Raw genomic sequence first — 26,981 nt, forward strand, 5'->3', positions numbered from 1 at the left:
CAAACTGTAAGATTCATAAGCTAAATAATTTAATGCATAAATAAAAAATCATACGTTAATTAATAAGACAATAAGCTAATTACAATATTTGAGTTCACTTAGTAAAAGGGATATTTTATGTTGAGTTATATTTACCTATGTATGTTTATGTTGCACTGCTGAATCTACCTCTTTGGGGTTAACTCACATTTACGTGAGTAGAAGTTCTCCTTGATTTTGATTGGTTCCGGGCAGACATGTTTTGGTGGGAACACGGAAGTGACAGAGTGTATTGTGACCTACGGCGTAGACCTTGAATTGCTAATGCTGATTGGTACTGCTCTCATGGAAATCAGTGTTCCCTCGGTGCTTGGGTCTCAGAAAGCTGGTGTGTAACCATGGCAACAGTATCATTTAGATGAACATTCCAGAAGCAGCTGTGATGAATTCTCACTTTCTCAGTCTCACGTTCTTTCCAAATATGGAACGGTGGGCATCATCAAAACTGTATGGAAGCCATGTTAGGAAGTGTCCTTTCTATCTGCTCAGGTTCTGTCACCTACTCACATTTAATGAAGAACGAACACCAAAAACGACTTCACCTTAATTTATTGATCCAACAATACATTTTACAATACAAGTTTTTCAGAAATAGAAATCTCTCATAAAGGCACAAGGGTATCTGTTCGTAAGTTGACCAAATTGAAAAGAATTGACATTTGAAATAATAATAAACTATGGCATCCACAAATACCTGTCAATCAGAATCGATGTGGCAACACAAGCCATTGTGCACAGTATCACTCCAGATACTACTCTGACATTTAAAAAAAGATATATGGCATTTATAATAAAAAGTCCAGTTCACCCGCATAGTCACTGCTTTAAAGGCAATGTACAGTCAGTGATTTGAGTTCAGAGTACATTGTGGAATATGGGACTCTTCTCTCCATGGCAATCAGGTCAGTGGTTAAGGCGGGGGCAGGCAGGAATCGCACGCATGCACACACACACACACACACACACACACACACACACACACACACACACACACACACAGGGGTTGGCTCTCATGATTCCTTCTCAAGTTGAATTGGGGAAGAAATACCTCTCAGACTAATGGCATCCAATCCACAGTGAAGGCCCAGTAAACATGATTGTAAAGGATCAGGTGCTGGATGAAGGCATAGAGGGAAAAAGTGGCAGCACAAAAATACAGAATTCATAATAAGCAAGAGCTTGATAGCCTGGTAAACCTGCCGGTCACGTGAACTCAACATTTCATTTGGTTCTTCGTTCCCGTCTGGCCTGAAGCCATCACCCAGTCTTTGCAGTGGGAAGAAGTTGGGCGGGTGTACTTGCCTTGACAGACAACTCCTTCAGCGTTGGATCCGGCCAAACCCAAATCCACTCGGGAGAACGGCAAAAACATATTTTCCGCCCAGAAACTCCGCTGTTGCATACTCGTATACTTGTTTAATTGTTGTTATTGAGTCGATTTCTGCATTAACTGCACTTTATGGCTGTTTAAACTAGACGAACGCTGACATTACTCCTCAGGGCGGACAGGCAAGGAGGCGGCCATTACCGTTTTGCTAGTGACGTTCCTGATTAGCCGGTTATGATGGCGGCGAGGCGGGTCGCTGATTGGCTCGTCCGCTTTGCAGTTTGTGCAGAAAGCCCTCCCAGAGTTTAGGCCAGACGGTCTGGTAGAACGAAATGAAATGTGAGTTCACGTGACCGGCTGGTTTACCAGGCTAAGGCCTTGATTCTGACCCCCAAACCCCCCCCCCCCCCCCCCCACCCCCCGTACACGGCTCCTCTCCCATGCTTGCACACACACCAAACACGCATACCAATATATTTGTTTGCAGACCAGTTATAAGCCTACACAGGGTGACAATGAGTGGGCAGAGAATGATGTGTGTGTATATATACAGATGCTTTCCAAAAAATGTGAATATCATGGAAAGATTTTTTTCCACAATTCCTTTCAAAAAGTGAAACTTTCATAGATTCATTACACACAAAGTGATATCTTTCTAGACTTTAATTGTTTCATTTTTCATCATTTTGGCCTACAGCACCAGAAAACCCCGAATACAGTATTTCAAGAAATTTATATAGTGTGAAGAAAATCTGCAGTGACTTCTCAGTTATGACTGACTCCAGCCTCAGTCCACTCCCTCTGAATCTCTGCCAAATTTTTTAATCGTCTTGACAATCCGCTGAAGTCCACGGTTATCCATGTTATTTCCATGATATTCCAATTTTTTGGAAAGAATCTGTCTATATATATATCTATATCTATATCTATATCTAGATATATATATAGATATGTGTACAGTATGTGTATGTGTGTGTGTGTGTGTGTGTGTGTGTGTGTGTGTGTGTGTGTGTGTGTGTGTGTGTGTGTCTAAGGTGGCGTGCTGTGTGTCTCAGTCAGAGTGTGCAGATTTAAACTTGTCCTGGGCTGCTTCATGGGAGGTTCCATGGACTCGTCCTCGTCCCCAGCCATGTTCAGGGAACTGGACTGCAGCACAAGCTCTCCACTCTCCTCCTCACTGTCCTCTTCCTCCTCCTCCTCCTCCTCATCTGACAGAGAAAACACAGTTTGGTTCAATAAAGCCACCGTGACGACGGACGAATGAGCAACACAACAACAAAGGCTGGAGTTACCTTTCTCCAGATCCACAGCGTTTCGGTTCTTGACGGTGCTGGCAAACTGAAAAACAGAGCATGATTGCGACATAATATGTATGTGTATCATGAAATTCAGACCACAACATATGAGTCCAACAATGAAGTCCAACAATGAAGTCCAAAGCGTTTCAGCCAACTTGGGAATAAAAAAGTCCTAGTGCTCAACAGTGAACAACTTTTACCTGAGCACTTAAAACCGTGATTGAGGGGGGAAATGTGCCCCCAGGTTTTGATCATTTAATTTCCATTTCTAACGCACTCAGCATCTGCAAGCTGGTTGCCACTCAAAAAGAGTAGAGACGCCGATGAAGAACACACAAATAGTGCTGTTGTACGCACTGCGCTTTATCAACTTGATGCAATAATTACTAATTACTTTTGTTGTTGAAGTGGCCAATTTCTTTTGTACATGCCCCCATTTATAGACAGTGGGGGCTTATATATACTGTATATATACATGCACACACACACATATACATAAATATATATATATATATATATATATATATATATATATATATATATATATATATATATATATATATATATATATATATATATATATATATATATATATTATATGGGACTGCTGCTGTCTTGCAAGACAAATTTCAGTGTGAACTGACAATAAAGTATATCGTATCGTATATATATATATATATATATATATATATATATATATATATATTAGGCCTGCACGATATGAGGAAAATCTGCGATGTGCGATAACATTGTTCAATATAGCGATGACGATACGACTTGCAATAAATAAACAAATATTAAAGTATGCATATTAGCTATACAGTTCCTATGTCTTTCTGCTTTAATAATGCTAACATAGACCCCAAACATAGCCTATGCCCACTGAATAAAGAAATGAAATACACACTGACTCTAGCTGAAACTACACACAGTGTGTTTGGGCTTTGGCAGAGGGGCGGAGCGCACTGTTGAGGTGTACGCTGGATTTACAACACAAGACAAAATGATCAGATGCTGATTGGGAATGCATGACGCATGTAAATAAAACCACTTTTGTTATTCATTGCGTTTCAGGCAGTCTTTGCGATGTCTTTATTGCGCATGTTCATATTGCGATGACGATGAAAATACGATTAATTGTGCAGCCCTAATATATATATAGTTTCCTACACTAGTGTGTGTATGTCTGTATGTACCTCTCCCATGACAGCAATGGGTGTCTCTCCTTTAGCCTGGGCCACTCTGTGCTCTATCAGGTAGTACATATATTCATCATAGAGCAGGCGAATCAGGTGGAAGGAGCCAAAACTGGCAGCACTGCGCAGAGTCAGATCCCTGATTACCATAGAGCTGGGGAGACAGAGTCAGAGCCCTGATTACCATAGAGCTGGGGAGACAAGAGTCAGAGCCCTGATTACCATCGAGAGCTAAAGTGAACGCCACTTCCTGCTTCAGCACTGTACCAGAGATTTTCATCCACCATTGATTTTCCCATAGACATTTCGTAAAATGCGTATACAAATAGTTGTACTTGTTTAAACCAAATGGTTCAGATGCATTTAGAAACAGGAGAGACCACATAACATTTCATTCGGACCAAAACATTAAAAAAAAATTGCGGATTTAAAGAAAATATTTTTTCGAGGTTGTTTTTTTTAAGTTTTGGTCCGAGTGAAATGGTGGTCTCTCCCGATTCTAAATATAGCTGAACCGTTTGGTTTGACCAAGTAAAACTATTTTTTATAAGCATTTTACAAAATATCTGTGGGAAAATAAATGGCAGATGAAAATCTCAGGTACAGTGCTGAAGCAGGAAGTCACGTTCACTTTGGCTCTCTATAGAGCTGGGGAGACAGAGTCAGAGCCCTGATTACCATAGAGCTGGGGAGACAGGGAGGCAGAGGTGCACACATAAAACCAAATATTTCAATTTTTGTCTTCATCCATCACTTTCTTGCGCCCTTGTCCTTTTCTCTCTCTCACCTGTAGAAGGACCAGTTGAGCAGGAAGAGCTTGGCAGCCTTGGGGAGGGCGGCAGGGTTGTGGTCATAGGGCTTTAGGACCTGGGTGACCACGCTGTCCAGCCAAGCAGCCCACTGCTCCAGGGAATTCTGCTGCTGCAGGGTCAGCTTGAAGTCCTGCTCCAGCCGCTGGACCATGCGGTCATCGCAGCGACACACCCAGGACGCCTGCTCCTGAAGGGGAGAGGAGAGCGTCAGTGTCCTGCTCTACAGATACTGTAACACACCCAGGACACCTGCTCCTGAAGGGGAGAGGAGAGCGTCAGTGTCCTGCTCTACACACACTGTAACACACCCAGGACACCTGCTCCTGAAGGGGAGAGGAGAGTGTCAGTGTCCTGCTCTACTGTAACACACCCAGGACACCTGCTCCTGAAGGGGAGAGGAGAGTGTCAGTGTCCTGCTCTACACTGTAACACACCCAGGACACCTGCTCCTGAAGGGGAGAGGAGAGTGTCAGTGTCCTGCTCTACAGATACTGTAACACACCCAGGACACCTGCTCCTGAAGGGGAGAGGAGAGCGTCAGTGTCCTGCTCTACAGATACTGTAACACACCCAGGACACCTGCTCCTGAAGGGGAGAGGAGAGTGTCAGTGTCCTGCTCTACAGATACTGTAACACACCCAGGACACCTGCTCCTGAAGGGGAGAGGAGAGTGTCAGTGTCCTGCTCTACAGATACTGTAACACACCCAGGACACCTGCTCCTGAAGGGGAGAGGAGAGCGTCAGTGTCCTGCTCTACAGATACTGTAACACACCCAGGACACCTGCTCCTGAAGGGGAGAGGAGAGTGTCAGTGTCCTGCTCTACAGATACTGTAACACACCCAGGACACCTGCTCCTGAAGGGGAGAGGAGAGCGTCAGTGTCCTGCTCTACAGATACTGTAACACACCCAGGACACCTGCTCCTGAAGGGGAGAGGAGAGCGTCAGTGTCCTGCTCTACTGATACTGTAACACACCCAGGACACCTGCTCCTGAAGGGGAGAGGAGAGTGTCAGTGTCCTGCTCTACAGATACTGTAACACACCCAGGACACCTGCTCCTGAAGGGGAGAGGAGAGTGTCAGTGTCCTGCTCTACAGATACTGTAACACACCCAGGACACCTGCTCCTGAAGGGGAGAGGAGAGCGTCAGTGTCCTGCTCTACAGTAACACACCCAGGACACCTGCTCCTGAAGGGGAGAGGAGAGCGTCAGTGTCCTGCTCTACAGTAACACACCCAGGACACCTGCTCCTGAAGGGGAGAGGAGAGCGTCAGTGTCCTGCTCTACAGTAACACACCCAGGACACCTGCTCCTGAAGGGGAGAGGAGAGCGTCAGTGTCCTGCTCTACACTGTAACACACCCAGGACACCTGCTCCTGAAGGGGAGAGGAGAGTGTCAGTGTCCTGCTCTACTGTAACACACCCAGGACACCTGCTCCTGAAGGGGAGAGGAGAGTGTCAGTGTCCTGCTCTACACACACTGTAACACACCCAGGACACCTGCTCCTGAAGGGGAGAGGAGAGCGTCAGTGTCCTGCTCTACTGTAACACACCCAGGACACCTGCTCCTGAAGGGGAGAGGAGAGTGTCAGTGTCCTGCTCTACTGTAACACACCCAGGACACCTGCTCCTGAAGGGGAGAGGAGAGCGTCAGTGTCCTGCTCTACACACACTGTAACACACCCAGGACACCTGCTCCTGAAGGGGAGAGGAGAGCGTCAGTGTCCTGCTCTACTGTAACACACCCAGGACACCTGCTCCTGAAGGGGAGAGGAGAGCGTCAGTGTCCTGCTCTACACATACTGTAACACACCCAGGACACCTGCTCCTGAAGGGGAGAGGAGAGCGTCAGTGTCCTGCTCTACAGATACTGTAACACACCCAGGACACCTGCTCCTGAAGGGGAGAGGAGAGCGTCAGTGTCCTGCTCTACTGTAACACACCCAGGACACCTGCTCCTGAAGGGGAGAGGAGAGCGTCAGTGTCCTGCTCTACACATACTGTAACACACCCAGGACACCTGCTCCTGAAGGGGAGAGGAGAGTGTCAGTGTCCTGCTCTACAGATACTGTAACACACCCAGGACACCTGCTCCTGAAGGGGAGAGGAGAGCATCAGTGTCCTGCTCTACTGTAACACACCCAGGACACCTGCTCCTGAAGGGGAGAGGAGAGCGTCAGTGTCCTGCTCTACGTAACCCAGGGTTCCAACTTCCCACACATTTTCATGGATAACATTTCAAAACTTGTCCATGACTTTTCAAGGATCCATAATAAAATTTACATGTAATGTAACTCTGAATCAATACCAAGAATTATTACTACACTGGACAAATAGGACACAGCTCTTTATATTGGATTGTAGTGCTTTGAGTCACTGCATCGCATTACAAATGCGATGCATTTGACGCATTCATTTTATTACAAATGAAATAAAATTAAATCCAAAATAAAATCTCAATAAAATAAAATGACATGGCTACGTTACATCAATAGCTACAGAAATGAAATTTGCCGTTATGTTACATTCCGAAAAGGTTATCCATGGAAGATTACTGTAACAATTCATTTCATTACACACAACAAAATTCCATTACTGTTCCTAAACTTTCAGGGATTTGACTAATTCCATGACTTTTCCATGGCCTGGAAAATGAGATTTTGAAATTCCATGACTTTTCCAGGTTTTCCATGATCATGGGAACCCAGATATTAACCTGCACATCGACGCAGGAAGAAGAGCGCCCGGACAGAGAGCAGTATTCTGACAGACCTGAACGTTGGTGAAGTCAACCCGGTTGAGGTCAGAGAGCATCTGGCTGATCTGGGCGGAGTTCTGCAGGACGGCGCGGGCTGCCTGGGCCAGGTGGTTCAGGCTGGTGTAGCGGCGCAGCGTCTGGGAGAAGGAGCACACACACACCACCTACAGGAGAGGAGAGGGGAAAGAGTGAAGGGACCCAGAATGAGACGGCAGGGGTCAGACAGGAGGGACAATTAGAAAGAGGTGAGACAGAGAAATGATTTAAAGACTGGTATGATAGCCTCTCTATAAGATGTATAGGGAATCATGAGCAGTACTATTAACAGCATTGGTAATGTTTTTTTTCTTGTTTGTTTTAGTTTTCTCGCTGTTGTTGGTTTTTTCCACTCTTATTTTCTTGTCTTGTCTTTTGAAACTCAGAGCATGTCACCACATTATTCAACCTGATGGATTAGGGTTGGAAGGGAGGGAGGGTTAAGGCCAAAGGGAGAAAAGAAATTATGAGACATATTATTTTCTGTCATTACATATACCGTACTTTCCGCACTATAAGGCGCACCTGAATATAAGCCGCAGCAGCTAAATTGCATGTTTGTTACATACATAAGCCACACCGGACTATTAAGCCGCAGGTGTTTTAATGTCTTATCAGCGGAGACCGTTTTGAGTCCTTACCCTCATCGTCGTAACACAGCCAGTTCGCCATCTTTTGAAGCATGATGTTAGATTACAACGAGCTAGTTGTGTGGCTTAGCCTTCCAAAATGTTGCCGTTAATTTTTTAGAATGTAATACATAGAATTGGGAACGTTACATTCAATTTCATTCAGACTGTCTTTCTGGCTCAATCGCCGCCATTTTTCCCCCGGAGCGAGGGAGGGTGTTTTACAGTAGTGGCTGAGAGAGCGTAGTGGCACAGTGCTCCAAGCAGGTTGCGAGGCACATTTTTTGCAACATCATCCAATCAGGGTCTGTCTGTCTTGCTCTCGTTCTGTCTCTCGTACCAAAATCCATAGATTTAGGAGGTCCCCTAGTGGCCGTTAGCTGTAAAAATCCATAGATAAGCCGCACCGCTATATAAGCCGCAGGGCCGAAAAATGGGGAAAAAGCCACGGCTTATAGTCCGAAATTTACGGTACATGTAATGACAGAAAATAATATGTCTCATAATTTCTTTTCTCCCTTTGCCCTTGATATTGCCTTGCTAGTCTCTAATAAAAAATATATATAAAAAAAGACTGGTATGATACATGTGGCCATGTAAAGGCATGAAAAGGAAAAACAAGAGCACGCACAAATCGCTTGAGGGACAGTTTCTTCTCACAGGCCACGAGACTCCTTAACATACACAAATAGTGTAGTAGCCGTACTGTACCGCACTGTAGATGCCACCATTACGTATGACTAATGTTCAATAGTATGTTTAATTAGGTATACGCTATTTGCACCTAACAGAATGTTATTATGTTTAATTATGTTTAAAGTATGTTCATGCCATTTGCACTATGGGCAGTGAATACGCCACTGTCTGTGGCGTGTCTTACTGCTCTATTGCTTGTTGCCTCGTTTTTATTTATATATCTTTTATTTTTTGCACTATGTTGTAACGGAGTCTACAGCACAAGAATTTCACACGTGATACTTGTACTACGGAGTGACAATAAAAAATCTTGAATCTTGAATCTTGAACTTAAAGAATGGATGCAGAGCTCTCTCTTACGGTGCAAACACACCAGACGCTGAAGCGCCACGAATAGCCGCGAGACACAGCCAGTTTTTTCCCCCACCGCCCTTGTTCACAGATTAGAGCGCTCTGAGCGCCCGTGCAGCAGCACTTTCTGCATCTGGTCTCATTTTTGCGCGACACGCTGGCGATTGTCTCAAGTCAAGCAGGAGGTTGGTAGCCTGACTCCACCAGACGGGGGCGGCATTGTTCCACAAATTCACAATCCACAACAGATATTTGAAGCAAACTCATCGATCTGGCAGCGTCAGGTTAGGAGGTTGGTACAAGTTGTGACCAGTGCGGTGCGGAGTGAAGCAAAGCACCTTGGGTGAACAACCAGGCAGGCTCCAGCTCGTGCTGCAATTTACAATTGGTGGCGCTTTGGGAGCTGGTGTGTTTGCACCGTTACCCTCTCATGAGCATGCGCGCGCACGCACGCACGCACCTTTATGCGGACCATCTCTTCTGGGATGTTCATCATGGCGCCAGTCAACCAACTCTCCAGACTCTTGGCAAAGTTGCGGATAGCCTGAGTTAAGGCACCTGAGACAGACAGTGGTGATGTACAGTGGAGAAAGAGGGAAAGGGTCAACATAATGTGTAGTAAGAGGATAAACCCACCTCAACTCTACAAACACTAACAGACACTTAGCGCATGCGTGCAAGTTAAAGGTGCCATCTTGTGTAAAACAAGATTTCCTTGCTTCTTTCATTATAAAGGACTTGGGCGTGCTAGAAACATCCTGGAAGTCTTCCGCGATTTTGTGACATCGCAAAGTAACGCTCGGCCATTTCGTTTGCCCGCTTAAGCTGCGTTCACACCGACCTATTAAATTTTTTCGCTGGCGTCGAGTTTACATACAAAGTCAATGCAAACGAGCGACTGAGCGTATATTCGCCTGGGAGAAAACTCGCTGGGCGTCCGAGCGGCAGAGACAGAGCGATAGGGAGAAAATACGCTCGTCGCCCCAGATGAAATATCCCAACTCAAGCGAAAATACGCTGGCATCAGTCGCTCGCTGTTCAACGCTGATTGGCTGCTGTGTGAGAGCGAGTCAAGGATCCCACTGGCTTGGGACAAACCGCTGGTTTATTGTGTGGCAACAAACCGCATTGACAGGCTGACAGCTGACATGAAGTGAAGTCTGTCCTACCGGTATGGAGCTCGCATTAGGAGCACGCTGATAGGCTTTAGCTTGTAAACAATGACGGTGGCTCGTAGTGGACAAATATCATGACATTGCGTAACGTTATAACCCTCAGATGTCCGTCAATTATTGTGCCTGTTGATGAGCGATTTAAACAGAGCGACAGAGCGATTCCAAAGGGTTGAATCAAGCGACAGAGCGAAAAATAAATATCTTGGTGTGAACACAGCTTTACAGCGCCGCCCACCAACTGAATGTGGAAGACCAAACCTTGTTGTCTGTACCATAGCTGTGTGGAATGGAAAGAAATTACAGAGATCAACTGCACCAAAGATTTATCTATCCCAACAGATCATCTTACCTTATCAAAACAACGAGGGGAGAGACAGAGGACATAGAGAAGTCTCACAGAGGCTCCATTTGAGTTTTTTGTGCAACAGAATTCATGACCTTGTTTTAAAGACCCATGAGACCTGTTTTATACACTTAAACATAGCATGATATGGGACCTTTAAATGAGGCTCTTTCAGACTTAAGTCAACTTATACAACCTTCTGACTATTAGCACCATTACCAACTCACTAGGGATGGGTCTCAGCACATCAGGGATGAGGATGTCCACCAGGGTCTGGTAGAGGATGTTGTCACACTCTTTGGTCCAGCGCAGCACGGGCTCAAACTTACACAGCACCACCAAGCAGGACTTGGGCAGACGCTTCTCTGACTCGTTGTGCCTGGAAGAGCACGTGCGTCAGTTGTAGATGGGAATGTGAAAAAGACAATATTTGTGCCGCGTCACAGCATGCATGCACATCATGTCAGGACACACAGTTATGCCCGAAGATGCCGTTTGTGGGTTTGTGATACTCACAGGCTGAGTGATTCTGTGTCAGTGCTCTGGCTGAACCTCCAGAAGGATTTCCACAGCGTCTCCACAAGGGTGAACTGCAGGTTGATCATTACATCCAGAATGGCCTGTGGGGATCACATATGACACCACATTGGTCTGGCATCACACTATGCACTGTCACAGAAGAACACAGTTCATTGGCCACCTCTCTTCACAACTCTGACTTCTTCCTTGTTATTTTCATTGGAAAGGATGAGCACTATATCAAAATTACTTTTAATTGAACTTTTGCTGGGTTTGATTGAAAATATGGTTTCAATAGCTGATTGGGAACAACATGGGCTATGACCAGCACTTCCCCAAAGTGTCCGTCTAGCACGGCAAGCTTATTCAAAAAGAAGGAGATCAAGTAGACACGGAACCTAACTTATGTGGTGACAAGATGATTCCGAAAATTATAAGGAAGGAGAATACAACAACAACAGTCTTATGATCAGCTGCAGCTTTGACCTTGAGATGATCCTTTCTTCATCCAGGGTTCATACCTCACAGTGTTCTCTGTAGAGGGTCTGGAAGGCCTTGAGGTGCTCTAAAAGGATCCCATCAGGCAGGCTTCCATCCTGCACATAAACCTCCAGAAAGCCAAAGTCTGGCAGCGGCCGTGATGCTTCTACACAAGATAGAGCGACAGGGAGAGAAGGCGGGGGGGACATGGAAGTAGAACAGTAAAACCTTCTACTAATTAATATGAAATGGACAGAATGTTAGGGCAAACAACAAAATAATATAACACAATAGCCGTTTTCACACATGCGCTTTTTACCGCTAAATGACCGGAAAGCGGTCTAATGCCTTCATGGGTGAAAGTTGTTTTCCGGTATAAGCGTTCCCCCGTCATCGCGGACATTTCACCAGTTTCGAGCCAGTCAGAAGAGCGGTATGCCGCAATAAGGGACACAAGTGTGAAACGGGTCCAGTCATTTGCCGGTCCTTCTCTCATGGGCGAGGTGTGCACACGTTGCTTAACGTTCACTTCCAGCGTGCATCATCTAATCATTCGCGCACATCAAAGCAAACTACTTCCACATTTCGCTTTGTGCATTTGCTTTCTCTACATGCATACAAGCGTTGGGCGGCTTGCAAGCCGCTGCCATTCTCGCTGTGTGTCTGTCCTGTGTCGGGCTGCTGCGAAGTGCGGAGGACTGAAGAAGGACTGGCCTCTCTCGAGCAGAGGGGAGGGGGAAAATCGGCTGTGTTTATTACGCTGGCTTGACGCTGCCTGGATACTACTCTGCACTGCAGCCCATGCGCAAATATGAAGGATACAACATACTCTTAAGTCAAACGAGTGTGATTTATTGTGTGACAAGTGAACTTATTTCACCATCAGAGTTTTGCCGACCCCTAAAATAAGCCCCCCCCCCCCCCCAACATACAGGCTATTTGACGACTATATTCACACATGCGGCGCTCAGGTGTGAAGGGAAATTCCGGGAAATGGCCGATATTGATTTACAGGTAATTTTCCTGTAGGCATGTGTGAAAACGGCTTAAGTGTATCGCTAGAAAGCAAAGGATACGATTGCTGGAGGTTTTCCTCACCCAGGAACTGCTGATACTGTTGCACCTGAGCTGAGATGTCACAGAGTGCTGCTGCCTGCTGGCCCAGCCCTCCTGAATTCCCATTGGTTGTGATCCCCTCTGTCTTGTGCACTGGCTTGATCCTATTGGACAGAGTAGCCATCATTCAGGGAGAGTCATAACAGCCACTTCAGATAAAGTGTTACAATAATAATTGGATTTATATAGCGCCTTTCCAAGTGCTCAAAGCGCTTCACAGAATCATTATTCGTTCACACCATTCGTACCGGTGGTTCGAAAGCGTGGCAGCCACACATCGGCGCTCAACGGCCCCTCCGACCACCATCATTCATGTCTACATTCATACCAATCATACGAGGCAAGGAGGGTTAAGTGTCTTGCCCAAGGACACAACGACAGCAGCTGGGAGGGAGCGGGGATCGAACCGCCAACCCTTGCGTCATTGGCCGACTCGCTCTACCTCCTGAGCTAAAGCCGCCCCGTGTGTTGACACACAGGAATGTGATCTCATCAAAAATTCTAGAATCAGACCTCCAAATCAACGCTGAAATGACAAGCATACCCGTAGCCACAAACAAGCAAGCACTAGTGAAGCAAAGCCACATGTGGCTACCTGTGTTTCTGAGAGAAAGTCACATGTGTCTACCTGTGTTTCTGATAGAAAGCCACATGTGACTACCTGTGTTTCTGAGAGAAAGTCACATGTGGCTACCTGTGTTTCTGAGAGAAAGTCACATGTGACTACCTGTGTTTCTGAGAGAAAGCCACATGTGGCTACCTGTGTTTCTGATAGAAAGCCACATGTGGCTACCTGTGTTTTTGAGAGAAAGCCACATGTGGCTACCTGTGTTTCTGAGAGAAAGGCTGCTGCCTCATTGCGAGGTGCTGCTGCTCGTCCATCAGTCTTAGCAGAGGGGAACCGGATTTGATCCTCAGGCCATAGTAGTGGTACTTAGAATTCCCCCTGGAACACACACACATTATTGACAATGCACCGACATACCTGTCTAATATATACATAAATAGCGTGTGCGTGTGCGTGTGTGTGTGTGTGTGTGTGTGTGTACCTGGTGCCTAGTCTCCGTGTACGTAGCCCCATGAAGACAGACCTGATGAGCTTGCCAAAGGAAGCAGCGTTGACCGGTTCTAGCTTGTGCTCCTGGCAGTGCAGCAGATAGTGGCAGTAGAGGGTGCAGCGAGGTAAACTCACCCCCTCGGCCCCCTCATAGTTCTCACACAGCCACTGCACCTGGAGGAGGTGGGTGGATGGATGACAGAGTTCATTCTAAACCACTATTTCACCTTCACAGAGGACAACCAATAAAGTTCACCGACTTTCAACTCTGGAGTACTCACAGTCGCGGGTGGTGCGCGAGAGTTAGGGCTGCAGTAACTCTGTCCTCCTCCTCCACCTGGTCCTCCTCCTCCCCCCAGCACGTAACCTCCCGGAATGATGTAGCCCCCTCCGCCCCCGGCCGCCCCGCTATTGGCTCCTCCCGTTGCCACGGACGCAGCGGAGACGGGCGAGTTCACAGAGCCGGTGATCTCTGACTCAGACGTGGCTTCGTAGTAGGCGGAGGAGGAAGCGGGCGGGGTCTGGGAGTAGAGCGGTGAGTCGGAGTAAGGGTAGCCGCTTGACCGGCTGGACGGAGAGAGACGTTTGGACACAAACATAAATATACACTGTGTACTTTACTTTACTTTACTTTACTTTATTGCATTTAGCAGACGCCTTTGTCCAAAGCGACTTACAACATCAGATCTCATCAGAATACATAAGAAATACACAGAACAATTGAAAGTAATAAATATAAGAACGTAGTGTAGTAAAAAGCATGCAATACAATCAATAAGAGTCAGATATCCTGGTCTATCATGAACTAGAGTAACACCTTATGGGGATACAAATAATGTAAAAAATAGTCAGGGGCGTAGCTAGCAGCATGTGAGCGTTTAAGAAATGGTTAAAATTCAGAACCACACTGAGGAAGGCCTAGCGCCGAAACATGTATGTGTTGTACTGCTCCTGACTGAGGTAAATTAAATATTTAAAAGGACTTTTTGAGTGCTGGCTTTTTCTTCCTATTGATTCTGTACTTGTGCCGTGCACCGGACCTCTTTGTTTCACTCTCTGAGTGTGCTCCTCTTTCTCTACTTTTTAAAATTCAGAAGGGCCCAGGTGTAGGCCGAAAAGGTGGGTCTTTAGTCTCCGGCGAAAAATTGCCAGTGATTCGGCCATTCTGATCGAGGGGGGAAGCTCATTCCACCACTGAGGAGCCAGTGAGGAAAAAAGTTGCGATCGGGACAAGCGACCTCCGGGCCCACGTAGCGGTGGAGGGGCAAGGCGAGCTGGACAGGTAGAGGAGCGGAGGGAGTGATGCAAAGTTTGGAAACTTACCAAAGATTGCAGATATGGCGGGGCTGACCGGTGAACTGACCGGTAGGCCAGCACCAGTGTCTTGAACCTGATGCGTGCCAGGATGGGAAGCCAGTGAAGGTCGCGAAAAAGGGGAGTGACATGTGAAAATGTTGGTAAGTTGAACACCAGACGGGCTGCAGCGTTTTGGATAAGCTGAAGGGGTCGGATGGCCGAGGCAGGTAGCCCGGCCAACAGAACGTTGCAGTAGTGTAGACGCGAGATGACAAGCGCCTGGACCAAGAGTGTACACAAGTGTAAAGAGCTTAGACATGTGTGTGTGTGTGTGTGTGTGTGTGTGTGTGTGTGTGTGTGTGTGTGATATGCAATGCCCGGTTGCTCTCTACTCACATGGTGGAGGTGGTGAAGGTGGAGTCTCCTGTTGCATCCACATAGTGCACCTGGCCAGAGTACACATGTTCCACCTGCACAACAAGCAGACAGGACACGTGAAGCCCCCACTACACTTGGTTTTTCTACCTGTATAATGGTTGGTGTTCCATTTCAAACGCTCTAACACAGGGGGGTCAAACATACGGCCCGGGGGCCGGATCCGGCCTCGCATAGGTTCCAATCCAGCACACAGAGAAAGTGTGAAAATTGCACTGAGAAGTCCTTCAAGGTGCCAGGTTTCAGTAGCCTATTCATGTTCTCTGTATTCATCACTTAATGGTAAACTCATTTCATTATCCTTGCTTGACGATAAGAGACTTGCACAGTTGCAATCAATTGCAATGAATGGACAGTTACAGACAGTCGATTTGATCATGTTTGATGGTAGCGGAGATAACCTACATGAGAACGTGTTATTAAATGTACCTGTAATTCTTTAGACTAAGAAACGGGAAAACTTTGAGGTTTTGTCATTTATAGGTTATTATTATTGATTAGAACACGGCTCTCTTGAATACTCGATTCTGATTGGTCAATCAACAATATTCACCGGTCATTATTTCTCGACAACCGACCGCTGCTCTGCCACACCTGGATTAATCAGTTGATAAGAGCTTTTTGTCAGCAAGACACTACTAATTAGGCCAACCAGTTGCAGCTGTGGTGTCTTGTGTGCCAATTACGAATGAAACCGCTTTGTCGTTGAAAACGCTATTAAAAAATCTATTTGAATCATTATTTTTGTCAGATTATTGAATGATTTAGTTGTAGGCCGTGTTCTAAGCGGGATAATGTATATTGAGGCGGTGATTACTGGGAAATAATGACCTTCAGGTGAACGATTAAGCCCTCCGCTGGCGCATCGGGCTCAATCCACCTGTCGGTCATTATTTCCCCCGTAATCACCGCCTCAATATACATTATCCCTTACTTATTGATTATCTTTCTGACAACAAATTGGGTCACATGTGGCCCGTGAACTAAAATGAGTTAGCCTGCCTAACAACTTGATAAGAACTGCAGGCTAATCGGTTGTTCCAGTTCCACTGCGACAACATGGCGACAGCACTGTTGTCAAAGCAGTACAAGAGCTTAGTTCCTCTTTCCTTTGTGCTACAGTATTCCTTCCGTAACGTTAGCTTAGCTGCGAGCCGCGTTGTTGATTTATTATCAACAACCGGCCAACGGATTTCAAAGCTGATGGGTTTATTGGAAAGACTGACTTGAAATGGTTAACAAGCAAAAGTTTTGGGCACTCAGTGGTGTTTTGAGAATGGCGAATGTTAATACAGCAGCAGGCAGTGGGCTTAGCTAAGAGCTAGCTAGCTAGCTAGTTAACACAAACATACGTCATCGTTCCATTTTTGTTGCACAGTTTTTTTGTTGTTGTTTTTGTTTTGTTTTAACTTGGAGCACACAATTTTGGTTATTTGTCAAAAGATATTTGGCGAACAGTGTGGTTAATCAACATGGTCAGGGCATTTTAATATGAAATATCTTTAAAATGACAGAATACACTGGAGTGGGGCTTTAAGGAGACTCCTTTCAGGAGTGACCCGACTTTACCGGGCCCGTACAGAACTCAGCAGTGACCCGGCCGGCTCTACCGGGCCCGTACAGAACTCAGCAGTGACCCGGCCGGCTCTATCGGGCCCGTACAGAACTGAGAATGCAACACGATCATCAATAGCTCACTTCTTTCTCCACAGCATGCCATTTTCCCACTGCTTAAGTTCCCTGCTTATTTTGGAACCCTCAAACACATGGCACATGAACACATGGCACATGAACACATGGCACATGAACACATGGCACATGAACAGTGGCTCAGTGTGCTGTGCTCAATAGCTGCAACGGCAATGATGCTGGCAATGCATGATTGTGCTTGACTTGACACTGCATCCTTTGCCCGGGTCAGGGTTGTTGGCTCTCTTTTAGGCCCTAAAGAGTTTAGACTGAGAAGAGGCATTATGTTCTGTTAGGCAGTGTGTCGTCATTTCACAGAAACTGACACAAGGTTGTTGGTTGAATTATGTGGTAGAAATGCTACTTTTAATAAAGACAGATATTCAGGGAATTGATTAGGAATACAAAAAAGGCGGTCTCCCATTACAGATGAACGTGTGTCCAAGAAACAATCCCGGAAAAACAAAACCAAAACAAACAAAAAGCTGAAATGAGTTCAACAGAGTTCATTCACTAACACAAGCTAGTCACATTATAGGTAGGCAGGATGCAGCAGGCACACAGCATGGCCACATGAACAGCCTTAGTGGGCGGGGCATCCCAGTCAATGGATGTCAGCCAGAGTGATGAGTGCAGATGACAGGGAGAGGCATGCAAAAGGGGAGGAACGTGTTTTCTTCTTCATGAGGTGTTGAAGAGGTTGAGGTGTTCACCACATCTCTGACTCTACATCTCTCTCTCTCTCTCTCTCTCTCTCTGCCTGTTGGTCTTCCACTGTTCGTCACATCTCTGACTCTACATCTCTCTCTCTCTCTCTCTCTCTCTCTCTGCCTGTTGGTCTTCCACTGTTCACCACATCTCTGACTCTACATCTCTCTCTCTCTCTGCCTGTTGGTCTTCCACTGTTCACCACATCTCTGACTCTACATCTCTCTCTCTCTCTCTCTCTCTCTGCCTGTTGGTCTTCCACTGTTCACCACATCTCTGACTCTACATCTCTCTCTCTCTGCCTGTTGGTCTTCCACTGTTCACCACATCTCTGACTCTACATCTCTCTCTCTCTCTGCCTGTTGGTCTTCCACTGTTCACCACATCTCTGACTCTACATCTCTCTCTCTCTCTGCCTGTTGGTCTTCCACTGTTCACCACATCTCTGACTCTACATCTCTCTCTCTCTGCCTGTTGGTCTTCCACTGTTCATCACATCTCTGACTCTACATTGCTCGCTCTCTTCCTGACTGTCGTGAAGGCTCGTGGGTAACGCCCGATTAAAGCCATTAGTAATGAAACATGGTCAGATCACCGCTACGCGGCAATGCTTTTTTATTTCGCATCTAGTCTCTGACACAAACAGAGGAACGTGTGTGTGTGCTTTACCTCCTGGTTAATGTGCACGGACTGTAGGTTGTTGATGTGAGCTGTCTGAATCCTCTTGGCTGCCTGTGACACTGCCTGCAACACTGACCTCTGCTGGTGAATAAAGCCACGACACCACAGGGTCAGATCATTCAAGTCACTGTTTATTTTGTTTTGTTAACCCTCTACTGTCTGTTTGCTACAGGATCAAATGGCCAACTCGTGTGTGTGTGTGTGTGTGTGTGTGTGTGTGTGTGTGTGTGTGTGTGTGTGTGTGTGTGTGTGTGTGTGTGTGTGTGTGTGTGTGTGTGTGTGTGTGTGTGTGTGTGTGTGTGTGTGTTAGGGATGGGCATTTCTAGCAAAAACACTATTCGAAATTCGCTGGCCAAAGTCGACTTTTAATCGAAATTCGAAAATAAAAATAAAAATGTAAAAAAAAAATCAATTTTTTTATTTTTTATTTTTTTTTATTTTGTGAGTGAAATGTTGCATTGTCTCCCCTGATTCTAAGTCTAAGGCTTTATTAATTAATAGAAAAAGCTTCTGCTGTGGATTTTTAGCTCAAACAAGCATTGCACCACTGAAGTAAAGAACATGTTACATAACATTGACATTTTCGAAAATAAAAAACAATTTTGACAATCATGAGTGGTTCATTAAATATTTAGTAGGCTCAGGTCTGAGTGCCAAAGGGGTGCCAAAGTCACCCCCCCTCCGTCTTCATGGGATTTCATCCGCCATTCATTTTTCCATAAACCTTGCTTAAAATGCTTAAGGTGCGTTCACACCGACCTATTAAAGTTTGTCGCTGGCGTCGAGTTTACATACAAAGTCAATGCAAACGAGCGATTGAGCGTATATTCGCCTGGGAGAATAATCGCTGGGCGTCCGAGCGGCAGAGACAGAGCGATAGGGAGAAAATACGCTCGTCGCTCAAGATGAAATATTCCAACTCAAGCGAAAATACGCTGGCATCAGTCGCTCACTGTTCAACGCTGATTGGCTGCCGTGTGAGAGCGAGTCAAGGATCACTCTGGCTTGGAACAAACCGCTGGTTTATTGTGTGGCAACAAACCGCATTGACAGGCTGACAGCTGACATGAAGTGAAGTCTGTACTACCGGTATGCAGCTCGCATTAGGAGCACGCTGATAGGCTTAGCTTGTAAACAATGACGGTGGCTCGTAGTGGACAAATATCATGACATTGCGTAACGTTATATCCCCCACATGTCCGTCATTTCGTGTGCCTGTTGATGAGCGATTTAAACAGAGTGACAGAGCGATTCCAAAGGGTTGACTTGAGCGACAGAGCGAAAAATAAATATCTCGGTGTGAACGCTCCTTTATAAAAATTGTTTTACTTGCTCAAACCAAGCGATTCGACTATACTTAGAATCAGGGGAGACAATGCAACATTTCACTCACACAAAAAAAAAAAAAAAAAAAAAAAAAAAAAAACATTTTTATTTTTATTTTCGAATTTCGACTTTCAATAATAAAAGTCGACCTTGATAATAACAACGATTATTCGAAAATTCAAAATTCGATGCCCATCCCTAGTGTGTGTGTGTGTAATATATATTATCTGGACGATATGAGCGTGATGTCACCCATTGGGTTTTGATACCACAAAATGAGGCTTGATCTCCTGCTTCCTGGTAAAGTTTGATTGGATAAATTGATTTTTGTGCTGCAGAAGCACGGGGAGAGGGGGCGGGGGAGTAGAGACGGGGCGGGGGAGTAGTGAGTGACGTTGACGGTGGGTCTGACCACGTGACCGCCTGGCTTGTGTTCTTCTTCTTGTGTTCTGTACATCCATGATGTGAGCGTATATGTTAGCTGTTGATCAACCTCCACAAAGTAAATCGGATTTCAAAATATACTTTTTTTTAATTAACAGTTACGTGTGTCTACTAACATTATTACAACATCATAAAGATAATGTTGTTTCTGATAGTTTGTTTACTACATGCTAAACTGCTAGCGAGCTATCTGGCAAGCTTCTTCTTCTGCAGGTTTCCGGCAGACTAGATGCCTTGCGGCACATTGCTGCCTCGACCTGTCGGAAGTATTACTGTTCTTATTTATCCCATGAATATCATCTATTTCGCTCGAAATGGGGGCATAATTTAGAAAATGGAGGACGTGAGAGCATGAAAAAGACTTGAAATTGTTGGTTTTTTCAGACCATCAACTCATTTGCAAAGTATTTATTTAAGACATAAACCAAGAGAGAAGTCGGGCCGTTTTTCCATTCACTTGCATGTGGTGATTTTGATAGCGTAATACACACGACGCCCCCCAATGGCCATTAGAAAGAATACAATTTCCGAATTCGTTTCAAAAAGAGGGAGGCAGAATTGCCGACTGGTCCTACCTGTGGGTTGGTCTGCACCGGTTGGACCACCTGCGTGGGTACCCCAGGGGCAGGAGGGCTGGAGTCTGACAGACTGTCGTTCGAATGGCCAGAACCCTCTAGGGATGAGAGAGAGCGAGAGAGAGAGAGAGCTTAATCAAAACACCGAAAAAATCTCAACAGAAAAATCTGCCCACCAATCACCACAAGTTCTCTCAGTACTCACGGCATACCGCTTCCAAACTGTAATAACAGCCACTGTAGAACATGCTAGAACTTGGTTTTGAACACACTAAAACGAGACGGATAAGACTGCGAGGAGTAGTGCGTCTCTCTCTTATATGTTGCCCGCAGGAGGAGGCCTTGGACAGCTAATCCACCCAGACGGAGAGAGAAATCCCTCCATCATGTAAACATGCAGATCAGATGAGAGGACAGACCAGAGGAGACGAGGACAGATCAGATAAGGGAGGATGGAGAGAGGGACAGACAGAATGGAGACTAACGAGAGGACGGAAAAGAGGGTGAACTTCTCTTCATTGCACCTTTCAGATGAGAACTCTTCTCCTCCTCTTTGATTGTTTCCTTCTCCGTCTACCTTTTCCTGCCGTTACCAATCAATTTACTAATTGCTTTGTCATAATTGACGTGAAATCACACTAGCCATTATTCCAATGCTGGGAAATTGTAACTGCTCTGTCATTGAAATGTAATCCATTGTACAATAAAGTTCAGTTGAAAGTTTTGTGGTCAGAGCAGTATTCTTTCTCTTATAATCATGTGAGCTGTTGGAATCAGCCAAACAGACACAGTTGTTGTTGTTGTTCAACAGAAGCAGGCTATTATTCATGAAACCTCGTTTATTGTTACACCTTATTCATTGGAGGTTTTTGTGGAAATCTTTCCAGCCTATGATTGATTGGCAGCTTAATTAATCCCCCAAGGGGGAAAGTTAATTGATCGTTAAGACGGCTACATAGATCCATTACTAATACAGCATAACGCCTAAACTTGTAAACCAGGCCTGTGAGCCTCTCTGGGTGAGAGTGCACAAGTGATACGTGATACTGGTAGGCAAAAAGAGCTACTAATAGACAGCCCTAAAATAAACATACAGATAGACAGGTGGGCTCAATTCACTTTCATTTCCTTGATGCCAAAATGATCCTCTTTATGATAGTGCATTTGTTCTCAATTAATTCAGGATACATTTGATATAAGATTCAAACAGAATCGAATTGAACTAAAGCCTGAAAGACACACATTGCTTTAGTTACCATCGAAGCGACTACGACCAGAGCGCATGTTGACTATGTCTCAATGCGGGATTTCTAACTTATGGCCATGTTCATGTGGATGCTGACGCTACAGTACTAAAACAACACCGTTATATCAGCAACTCCCTATCACAACAATAGCAGAAGAGCGGAGAAGTGAAGTCCCGTATATGCAGAGAGGACCGCCATCCTTGCTCCCACGTTTGGGACCACCAACCAGAACAGAAAGGGAAACTAACTCTGTGGTCTCTGTGGACCCAGAGCCTAGCCTGCTAACCAGTAGCCTGGGTAAACCCAGCCTCCAGTCACAAGACTGTGACTGATAGCACATAGATAGAGGTCACGTGGAGGCTGGCTTTACCCAGGCTAGGTAACCAGCCCCAATGAATCCTTCATTAGGGTCTGGACTCAAGCCTATTCGCCACTGATTCGGTGACATATTTTTCAGACCCAACTGATTGGTTGCTATCTGTTGTCAATCATCGAACTCTTTGACCAATCGGCAGTAGCAAAGCAGGACAACGATTCTGCACAAAAGAACTTTGGTGAGGCTACTGTAAATGCATCTTCAGTAATGTTAGATTAGTCGCGCCGCCTCCATTGACCAGCCAACCAGGCATCCCGGACACGAGTATCTGTCCTAAATAACTGCCAGTGGATGGGCTTGGGTCCAGAGTAGACCCCCATATGAAGAATGCTGACAACTGCTATTCCTATGGGGCTGGATACCAGGCTACCCAGAGCCCCTCTGCTTCTCATTCTATCCATGAAGCAACAAGGTGAACGCAAATACCTGTCTCACAGAAAATAACAGCAGTACTCAAGATCCTGTGGACCCGGGACTGACAACCGCTGAACTAAATAAGCGTCACCAATGAGAACTATCTCTCTCTCTATCATTATGCGGGTTTAGTATAGTTAAACATAAATGTATATTAAAACCATTCCTCCACTTTTATGCTATAGGACAGGGATACTCAACTTGCTTTGCCCGGGGGCCACTTTCGTGAAATGATAGAAGGCCAGGGGCCAGTTAATAAACAAACAATATACATTTTTCTGTAGCGGATTGTGGGTTTTTGGGGGGTCAGCCGGAGTTTAGTCTGACAATGTTGTGCACACACCGGATAGTTAGTTAGGTTAAGTTAGTTAGGTTAAGTACATACATAAGTGCCTGGGTAGCGAGCAGACGGCAGTATTTGACAATTTAGCAGCTAAATCATAGATTATTGAAAGATATTCCATATTCTGACTGAAATGCTATAACAGAAGTGGAGTATTGGCCAGAATGACATGACATTTTTTTTTTTTGCAATTCCATCGCGGGCCACAAAGTTTGAATGTTTTCCCCCTGCTTACTATTTTTTGTTTTTGCTCCAAGTTAAATGTTTTATGGTCACTCACGATTCAGTAGGTTGCTGGTTGGCTTGGTTCCAGCCTTAAAACTCGTTATATAAGGACTTTTTGGAATGTCTATGGAGAAAATGAATGGTGGAATTCTCTTCCGGACCAGGAGACGTCACATGACTGTTAAACTCTATAACCGGTCGGTGGTCGAGTAGATTATTCATTCGCTGAAGCAAAATTACAAGCAAAATTATCGCTCTTTATTTCTGTCGATCGCAGCTCATCATAAATCAGCCTCGCAAAGGCAATCAATTAATGTTTGCAACCGCTGCCTTTTTTTGAAGATTTACTGCAAGAAACGTGGATGTATGTGACAGATAACTCTGTCATGTCGTGCTGTAAATGGTCCGGGCACTGCACTGCGCTGGCAGCTGAGATCCACCTTTTTCTTTTCACCAAAATCACGTTATCAACATTTTAGATCATCGGGGGGGGGCGAACGAAAAACGGAAGAGATAATTAACGTTCGACTGAAATCAGTCTGTAGACGGAGCTCTGCCACCCATGCTCAGACTGCACTCAAGTGAGCTAAAAAAAATCTAAGTGTGTAGAGCATACATGGGCAAAATACGGCCCGGCCCGCGGGCGCCACCTGTGTGGCCCGCGATGGAATTTTTTTACACAGTGCACCTGAACGCAACATGCAAGATACCCGCTGAATAAGTGTCCAAATGTTCGTGTCATTCTGGCCAATACTCCACTTCTGTTATAGCATTTCAGTCTGGAATATGGAATATCTTTCAATAATCTTTATGACTAAAAGGCTACATTGAATTAGAAATTTAAATAATTAACTCATTGGTTTTGGATTTATTTAGCTTCAAGACTGCATTTTTGTTCGTGTGACCCTCAACACAGGCTTTGATCATCCCGGGCCACTTACTGATACTTATGCTTAAATTAACCCACTCATATTCTGATTTATTTCAATAAAAACATTTTGGCTAGTGGAAATTCTAATTGGCTGGTAACTTTAAAATCTAGCAGCCATATTGGCAGGTTGTCAAAAAAGTTAATTTCAAGCCCTGAGAGCAGGTGGTGACATAGGAGTGAGTGAGAAAATGATGAAATATTGGTGGTTAAGACTGAATAATGACGTCACAACTGTTAATTTAAAATGAGTTATTCCTCTAAACGTGGCTTCAAATGCACCAAATTTTTCACACTGCGCCGTTCGGCCCTCAGCAAAACCTGGTAGCGAGGACATTTTTTGTGGCCCTCTCTATCATCAAAGTTACCCATCCATGGGTTACGGCATGACAATATTTGTTCGGCCCCCGGCAACAATCTGGGTTTCTCATGTGGCCCCCCATGAAAAATAATTGCCCACCACTGGTGTAGAGTGTGTGCAAAATATGATTTGTCAGTGTCTCACCTGTAACAGTTACTATGATGTACTGAGGCGAGCTGCTCTGACCATTACTCTTCTGGATTGCAGAATGCTGGATTTCAGTGGTGACATACTGCTGGGACGGAGCGGTCAGCAGCACTGCCTTCTGAGTGGGCGGGGCTTGGGGACCTGTTTTTGAGCCAGTGGTTGATTGGTTGGCTGATGGTGTGATCTCGGACAGGAAATGTGTGGGCTTAGAGGATGAGGGTGTGGTGGTGGCGGCAGCTGTTGCTATGGTTACTGTGTTGGCCTGCTGAGGGTGAAGGTCCTCTGAGTAGCCAGAAGTTGCCATGGCAACCAATGCTTGGAGACACCACTCACCACCACTCCTGTGGATTAAAAAAAAAAATCACAACAAAAACCAGATAGAACTGAATAATGAAAAATGCAGTAAACACACAGCCTTCACAATTATTATTTTACGTCTCCGTATTTCTTTTTATATCAAAAGCCTCTGCCTTTATCTGGCTTCCACCCTCTTCTAAGAGAGGGTGTGTGTGTGTGTGTCAGGGATATAAACCAGAAGAGGAAGTGGGTCTTTTGTTCAAGGACTAGAACCTTTCCTGTTGTTGTCTACTCTTAAATAAACGGTGTGGTCGTAACAAGCACGCAAAAATAAACAGTCCAAATAATATTCTGTGGATCTGTACTATCATAATGTAATCTAGTAAAATGTGTAGTATATAATGTATGTAACCTGTGTGTGTGTGTGTGTGTGTGTGTGTGTGTGTGTGTGTGTGTGTGTGTGTGTACTAGGATGTAGCATATGACGTGATGATGCTATGTAAAGCCCTTTGAGACATGCTAGGGCTACAATAGTTAACTGAACTGAAGCAATGAAAGAACCCGTAATTCGCTAATGTGGTAATTACGCCATGACCGTCAAGTGAAAGAAAACGACCAAGTGATTAGCGTTAATTGGAAATGAGCAATTATGTGACCTTGAGAGCACAGACTTAATATTATTATCCTATCCATCATCCTCGACAAACGAAGTTATGTAATAACAATTGGACCACTTTGGACCCAGTCAATCAGGACTTTTAACGACCATCCCACAAGACGATAAGCCACTCCTGCCCAAGACGGCATGCAAGACAATCAGATGTGTCACACCAGAAACTTTTTCATAGTGGCAAGCAACCAACTGACAAACATATAAAGACAACAATTACTAGGCTTAAATGCCCATGGTTAAGAGCACAGCAACGCGTCGCTTTGGTTGCGTGGTTAGTTCCATATTAGCGTTATTTCAGGTCTGCTAGTAGGTCTAACGTTGCTGCCCAGCCTGAGAGAGTTGAGAAATCGAGAGTGATAGCTTCCTCTGCTAGCACAGCAGCAGGCAGCAGCTAGTTCTAAGTTCTAAAGCCAGCTATGGCTTCTTGCTGCTAACGTTACGAATCTGACCAACCAATGACCACGCGACTAACACATCTAGCGTTAGTAGTTATATGTTTGCCGTATATTTGAAACTATGAGAAATAACAGGAACCTCCCAACTAATACGCTAAAAAAAGTACACGAAAGGCACTACAACACACCCGCCATTTTGTGCTCTTATCATCAAAGATTTGACACATCGCCATAACAACCATCTTCGTTTAGAAAGTAGCTAGCAAGCACTTTCCTCACCGCCACGCTCAGCCACTTTCACGTTAACATTGACGATTATACAAACAAAATCACTACACGCATTAAAATTGAGAAATAAGAAATAATTGGAGAGATTTTTACTTTATCACCTCTGATTTACCCCAGGGTAATGTCCTTTGTTTTCTCGTTAAAGTTTGTCCTTAGCGATTTAGGTTGTTGTTGTTGATTCTCGTTGCTTGGCTCTTGTCGCCAGGACTACCGTGACTATGGCGCCTGGTCTTCACCGGGGCAACTGTTGCTACCCTCTCATCATCGCCCCGCCCCTACTCCTATCGCTCATTGGATA

At 45.2% G+C, this 26,981-nt stretch overlaps 1 protein-coding gene across 1 annotated transcript; it reads right to left on the bottom strand.

The window, feature by feature from the left end:
* Positions 1-1,815: 1,815 nt before the first annotated feature.
* LOC310793741 (MHC class II regulatory factor RFX1-like) lies at positions 1,816-26,900 on the bottom strand. The gene is made up of 18 exons (XM_083655615.1): positions 26,785-26,900; positions 25,028-25,371; positions 20,990-21,087; positions 18,633-18,725; positions 15,528-15,601; positions 14,117-14,402; positions 13,828-14,009; positions 13,605-13,724; positions 12,761-12,882; positions 11,704-11,828; positions 11,180-11,283; positions 10,891-11,042; positions 9,606-9,703; positions 7,448-7,597; positions 4,648-4,859; positions 3,861-4,014; positions 2,659-2,704; positions 1,816-2,574 (listed from the first exon to the last, which is right to left on the bottom strand). Exons 2-18 carry the CDS (start codon positions 25,332-25,334, stop codon positions 2,396-2,398), a joined length of 2,502 nt encoding a protein of 833 aa, XP_083511741.1. The 5' UTR covers positions 25,335-25,371; positions 26,785-26,900; the 3' UTR covers positions 1,816-2,395.
* Between the last annotated feature and the right edge of the window lie 81 nt (positions 26,901-26,981).

The sequence above is a fragment of the Poromitra crassiceps genome, assembly GCF_964638095.1.
Source record: "Poromitra crassiceps genome assembly, chromosome: 19".
NCBI classification, from domain to species: domain Eukaryota; kingdom Metazoa; phylum Chordata; class Actinopteri; order Beryciformes; family Melamphaidae; genus Poromitra; species Poromitra crassiceps.